Source organism: Lolium rigidum, chromosome 3, assembly GCF_022539505.1.
Source record: "Lolium rigidum isolate FL_2022 chromosome 3, APGP_CSIRO_Lrig_0.1, whole genome shotgun sequence".
NCBI classification, from domain to species: Eukaryota; Viridiplantae; Streptophyta; class Magnoliopsida; order Poales; family Poaceae; genus Lolium; species Lolium rigidum.
The window spans coordinates 48,383,780-48,389,810 of record NC_061510.1 but is presented as its reverse complement, the minus strand read 5'-3'; the positions used below and the strand labels follow the sequence as shown (position 1 = coordinate 48,389,810).

At 47.5% G+C, this 6,031-nt stretch overlaps 1 protein-coding gene across 1 annotated transcript; it reads left to right on the top strand.

Annotated features, from left to right (window-relative positions):
* Positions 1–485: 485 nt before the first annotated feature.
* Positions 486–5,582, top strand: LOC124701556 (sucrose transport protein SUT1-like). The gene is made up of 12 exons (XM_047233639.1): positions 486–937; positions 2,846–2,911; positions 3,027–3,125; positions 3,204–3,268; positions 3,359–3,443; positions 3,536–3,569; positions 3,680–3,779; positions 3,876–3,951; positions 4,101–4,295; positions 4,378–4,521; positions 4,600–4,833; positions 4,929–5,582. The coding sequence occupies exons 1-12, from the start codon at positions 743–745 to the stop codon at positions 5,205–5,207; spliced, it is 1,572 nt and encodes a 523-aa protein (XP_047089595.1). The 5' UTR covers positions 486–742; the 3' UTR covers positions 5,208–5,582.
* Positions 5,583–6,031: the final 449 nt, after the last annotated feature.

Below are 6,031 nucleotides of genomic sequence, written 5' to 3'. Positions count from 1 at the left end.
TATTGAACCATGACGCATGGCGGCGGTGTTGGCGTTGGCAAGACCGTGACACATGCGGGCGAGAAGGGGGGCATTTAGCGAGATCACGTAAAAAAGGTAATACTGTGGTGTGGATAACCCTAAAATCTGGAACGTTGGATTACGATCCGGTGGTAAACACACACTAGTTGTTGGTACAACGGAAAGTAAAAGAAAATATTCCGAAAACATTATCCTATAACCAAACCACAACCAAGTGTAAATGGATAAAGGTTGAAGTGTGCATAGTACTAGTAGCATAGATAAAGACTAGAGTGGGGGTCAAACAATCAATTACCATAGAGTAGGAAATTATAGGCCGGAGCACGGCAGGGAAGGATGATAGTAGTAGCATGGCCGGACGAGCGGCCGCATCCTGGTTAATTAGGACGGCCCGCGTGGCACTGACTCGATGGGGAGCAAGGCCACACAGTCAGACGGACGCCTTTAAATGCCAGACCCGGAGAGCCCCCTTCCATCGCTCAGAACACAAACCCACACCACCACCACCTCTCCTCACTCCACGCTCCCCTCCTCCCTCGCATCACACACACCCTCGTCTCCTCCTCTTCTTCCTCCTCCCGTCAGCCCCGTTCCTGGCGCTACCATCTTCTTCCTCGCATGCGTTGATTCGATCAACGTACTTTTCCCCTCTCTAGATCCTTGGCCCAAGAATTGATAGGCCGGCGAACGAGGTGATCATCGTTCGCACGACGTCCCGGCCATGGTGCGCGGCGGCGGCAACCGCGAGGTGGAGCTCTCCGTGGGGGCCGGTGGCGGCGGCGGCGGCGGGGCGGGAGGCCTGGTGGAGCCACCCGTGCCGATCAGCCTCGGCAGGCTCGTCCTCGCCGGCATGGTCGCCGGCGGCGTGCAGTATGGATGGGCCCTCCAGCTCTCCCTGCTCACCCCCTACGTCCAGGTATACACACTCACGCATGCATCCAACCTCGTACATACAGCTTGCTGAGTATTCACGCGTGCGCCGTGAGGGCGGGCGTAGCTGTCCGTCTGTTGTCTCTGTGCATGTTCTACGTGCTCCCGGTGCTGCTGTGTCGTCGCACCGTCAGGACCAAAACCGTTCCACCGTTAGTTTTCTTGTTTTGCCTTTTGAAATTTGCACGAGATTACTCGGTGCTCTTCGCGTTTTTCTAATCTTTTAATTACTCTAACATGGAAAGGAGTTAGTACAGTACTAAATTTCAGAGAATTTTTTCTTAATTGTTAAGTGTGTATATTATACGTACGTACTACTCTAAAAATAAAAAGAGAAACGCTAGATCTAAGTTGACCAGTTTCCATTCAGGAAAACGTTCGATTTGACCCTGATGTCAGATTTGTTCTTTTCTTTACACTGGTTTTGGCCTTTTTCCGAACAGCTTTTGCCTCTGCATCAGCACGTATACGTGTGGCTAGATGTTTATCTATTTTCATTTTTTTCTGGATTAGAAATAATACAATATCTATTGGATGTGATGACCATGTATTGTTCGTATGATGATGGTTCTGGCCACATAGGAGTTTGCAGCTTCTCGACCCATCTTCTCGTTAAGGCTAGTATTAAGTGTCCCTCCCAACCTCTTCTTCTCTTTCCACCAGAAAATGGTTTGCTTCGATCTTCGGAGAAAAGCTTCAAACCTTTTTGAACAAAAACTACTGCAGAAGCACAAAAGTCCAAACATTTCTGTCTACTTCAGGACAAAATGGGATGACACATGTACTGTCTTCGTGTGATGAACCACGTACACTCATGTGTAGTTACTTCTTAATTTTCATGTCAGCATCAGTAATCAACCTGGCACATCATGCTACATGCCTTTCTTCTGTTCATACGCATGCTTTGCTAACATATACTAGTACTCCCCACATGCTGGAGAGATGGAACTGGATATATGTGGACGGTGGTCAATATGTGGTCGGTCTGTCGCGTTCCCTGTTTTCCGGGATAAACTGTAGAGTAGGATAAACAAAGACCACAAATTACGGTCTAAGTTTCAGTTATGGAAAAATTTTATACTCCAACTAGTCTTAAAATTGGTGTATGTTTTCTGTATTGATAGAGTATAAAAGGGTAAAAAGAGCCCAGGCGACGTCTATCCGTACGTACTTGCCCGTATGGAACAAAGTGTTGATTGATCAGGATGGTCCATATATATACACTTGTGATTACTAGCTAGGTCTGACCTGTGAGCTATTTCTGGATAGTAGTGTACAAGTTTATCCTAACCTTAGCCTTCTCGAGCCAAGTGCCGTTAGGATGGTCAGTGGATGTATGCATACATGGGCAATATAAATACAGTTTGACAATCACAGCCTAGATGCTCCAGTATTTTTCCTGCACGCATGTGAATGGTCAAACCAAAGAGAAACTACCAGTCCATACATATCCTCTGTGGCAAAGTTGCAAGATTTGCATGGGCAAATAAGGAGTAGATTAGGGTACCGGGCCTGATGAAGCTTCAAATTTTCATTTATTTATAAATTGGAAAAGTATGGAATATCTTCTCCTTCTAGTACTACAGGAAAGAAAATCCTTGGTGATCAGAACAATTAACAGCTTTGTGTGGACACTTGTGCCTTACTCCATTATAGTGACATCTAACTTCCATGATCTTAAAAAGATATACTAGGATTTTGACTGCCACATGCATGCACCTGCTGTTGTTACGTTTGCTATTGCTAGATCATATAGGAGTACTTTCAAGTTTCAAATTCAGTTACAACTTACAAGTGAAGTTGTTCACTTCAGTGCCAAGAAATTGATGGAATTAGAGCTGCCAATACTCCATATGCTGCTACTGACACTCTGAACTTCGTCATATTTGTGCAGACTCTGGGACTTTCACATGCCCTGACTTCATTCATGTGGCTCTGCGGCCCAATTGCTGGCTTAGTGGTAAGTAACAAGGCCAACTTGATTCTTTTAGACAAGCACAGGCTGATGCTAAAGCTTTTTAGGCTTAATTCATTGAACTGAAGTTTAGTACTTAGCCGCATCCTCTGCCCTGCAGGTTCAACCATGTGTTGGTCTGTACAGTGATAAGTGCACTGCCAGATGGGGAAGACGGAGGCCGTTTATTATGATAGGATGTGTACTCATCTGCATTGCTGTGAGAACCATTGTTCTTTACTAAGTTTCTTACGGTTCTTAAGTTCTCCTTTTCCTGATAAAAATCATACTTGTCTAGGTTGTGATTGTTGGCTTCTCGGCTGACATTGGAGCTGCTCTGGGTGATAGCAAGGAAGAGTGCAGGTGATCTGCTCGTTGCCTGATCTTGAACTTCAATAGAGTAGCTAGCATCTGACAGTTAAGAACTGGTAATGACATTTTGACGTGATACAGTCTCTACCATGGTCCTCGTTGGCACGCTGCAATTGTGTATGTACTTGGATTCTGGCTTCTTGACTTCTCCAACAACACTGTGCAAGTAAGTGGTTTTGTGCAAGTAGTAGTCCTGTTTAACAGTTTCGAAGAAGACGCTGCGATCAATCTGACATGAGTTTGCTATCGAATTTACAGGGTCCAGCTCGTGCTCTGATGGCTGATTTGTCAGGTAATCTTGCATGACATGATCATTTCAGAGTTTGGCCATGCTAAGTTAGTACCGCTAGTTATGAAAATCAACGGGATTTTTTATCTGATTTCCCTTATTTTGTTCAATAGGCAAGTATGGACCCAGTGCTGCAAATTCAATCTTTTGTTCTTGGATGGCGCTAGGAAATATCCTAGGGTATTCCTCTGGTTCCACCGATAAGTGGCACAAGTAAGCCAAATCTTGCGCATAAACTACATATGTCTCTTTTGTTTTGTTTGCGGTACAGTACTGACAAGTTACATATTGCTTGGCGAAACTTCATAGGTGGTTTCCCTTCCTTCGGACAAAAGCTTGTTGTGAAGCTTGCGCAAATCTGAAAGGCGCGTTTCTCGTGGCTGTGGTAAGTTTTATCAGCAATCAATAAATTTCAGAATGTGCAAATATCAATATGAGATATCCGCTTGCGATGATAAATGTGTCATTTCTAGATCAAATATGTTACTAGTGAAACTTATTCATTTTTCTTGTTGTTGTTGTTGCTGCTATCAGTTGTTCCTGTGCATGTGTTTGGTGGTAACTCTGATCTTCGCCAAGGAGGTACCATACAAACGAATTGCACCCCTCCCAACAAAGGCGAATGGTCAGGTTGAAGTTGAACCTAGTGGTCCGCTTGCGGTGTTCCAAGGCTTCAGGAACTTGCCTTCCGGAATGCCATCGGTGCTCCTTGTAACTGGCCTCACCTGGGTATGCAACAAATACTAGTAATCTACTCACTGCATGGTAGTATTCAGTATTTTGTTGAAGCTAACTTTGATTGCACTTGTAGCTGTCCTGGTTCCCGTTCATCCTCTACGACACCGACTGGATGGGTCGTGAGATTTACCACGGTGACCCCAAGGGCACCCCAGCTCAGATGTCGGCGTTCCAGGACGGTGTCAGGGCTGGCGCGTTCGGACTGCTACTCAACTCGGTAAGATTCAGTTGACAGCTCCTAGTGTCAAACCAACTCCGCTCCTGAACCTGAAGCTTCCTGACACTTAACCTGCAGATCATCCTGGGATTCAGCTCGTTCCTGATCGAGCCGATGTGCAAGCGGCTGGGCCCGAGGGTGGTGTGGGTGTCCAGCAACTTCCTCGTCTGCATCGCCATGGCCGCCACCGCCATCATCAGCTGGTGGTCTACCAAGGAATTCCATGAGTACGTCCAGCATGCCATCACCGCCAGCAAGGACATCAAGATCGTATGCATGCTCCTCTTCGCATTCCTCGGAGTGCCTCTCGCAGTAAGCATCGCATCGCAACGCCTCCACTTGGTCAGCACCACGTTTCGTTTCTGTTTCTGTTCTGACGAACGAGCGCTCCTCTTGCAACGATGCAGATTCTGTACAGCGTTCCCTTTGCGGTGACGGCGCAGTTGGCGGCAAGCAAAGGAGGCGGCCAAGGGCTGTGCACCGGCGTGCTGAACATCTCCATCGTCATCCCACAGGTGATCATCGCGCTGGGGGCGGGGCCGTGGGACCAGCTGTTCGGGAAGGGCAACATCCCGGCCTTCGCCGCGGCCTCCGCCTTCGCGCTCATCGGCGGCATCGTCGGCATATTCCTGCTGCCCAAGATATCCAGGCGCTCGTTCCGGGCCGTCAGCACCGGCGGTCACTGACCGCGCCGGGCGCCTGCCTCACCACGGGCGAAAGCTCGATGGTGCAGGCCGGGCGGTTCCAGCTCGCATGTGCCAATTTTTACATAGGCTTAAAAATAGGTGGCTCTCGCTTCAAGACTCCGTAGAGCAGAATAAAAATGTGAGGAACCGTATGTTTGTGTATGTGTACTAGTGTGTGTAACAGAACGGTGAGAGGGGAATGTGGTCATCCATTACCGGCTAGGTGGTCTGTGAAGGCTATGTGGCCGTCGGATTTGGATCGGAGCGCCCTTAATGAGGCCAGGTGTCATCCTTGTGTTGTGACTTGTGTGTAGCAAACCAAGGTTAACCGAGTAAAGGGAAAAGAATGGATGGTGCATTTTCAGCAACACAAAACCTTTGTCCGGTCCACTCACTCAGCAGCCATGTTGCCTACTTCCCTGCTCTGTTTTGGATGGCCCATAGTTGGTATCGGATAATCAGGCACTAATTTCTGATTAATTTCAAAATATTAAACTTTTTTTAGTTGCTCACCACATCTGCCACATGGTTCAAAATATTAAACTTAATTAACGCTAATAGCAACTGTACATATGCTGTAGGGATTAAATCCACCGTCCGCTCCAATCCAAAGGCCCTCCTTCACCTCCCTTAATTAGGTAAAACACCTCGTCGACTCTGCAGAAACGCTAAGAGCAGGTCTAACAGACCCCGTAAAAGGGGCAAACCCGTATAATAACCGCCGATTTGACGGTTTCGGCTCTACCCGGCCGTCTAGCACGTCCCGTAAAAACGGCCCCCGCATCGTTTTTTGCTGTTTTCGAGTACGGGGCGGGTCGTCGCCC

Bases quoted from the DNA above. Each gene is read 5' to 3' on its own strand.
- LOC124701556 (XM_047233639.1), top strand. From the start codon at position 743: ATGGTGCGCGGCGGCGGCAACCGCGAGGTGGAGCTCTCCGTGGGGGCC. The intron at 3,269-3,358 runs GTGATCTGCTCG...GACGTGATACAG, and splicing joins GATAGCAAGGAAGAGTGCAG to TCTCTACCATGGTCCTCGTT. The intron at 3,780-3,875 runs GTAAGCCAAATC...GAAACTTCATAG, and splicing joins TCCACCGATAAGTGGCACAA to GTGGTTTCCCTTCCTTCGGA.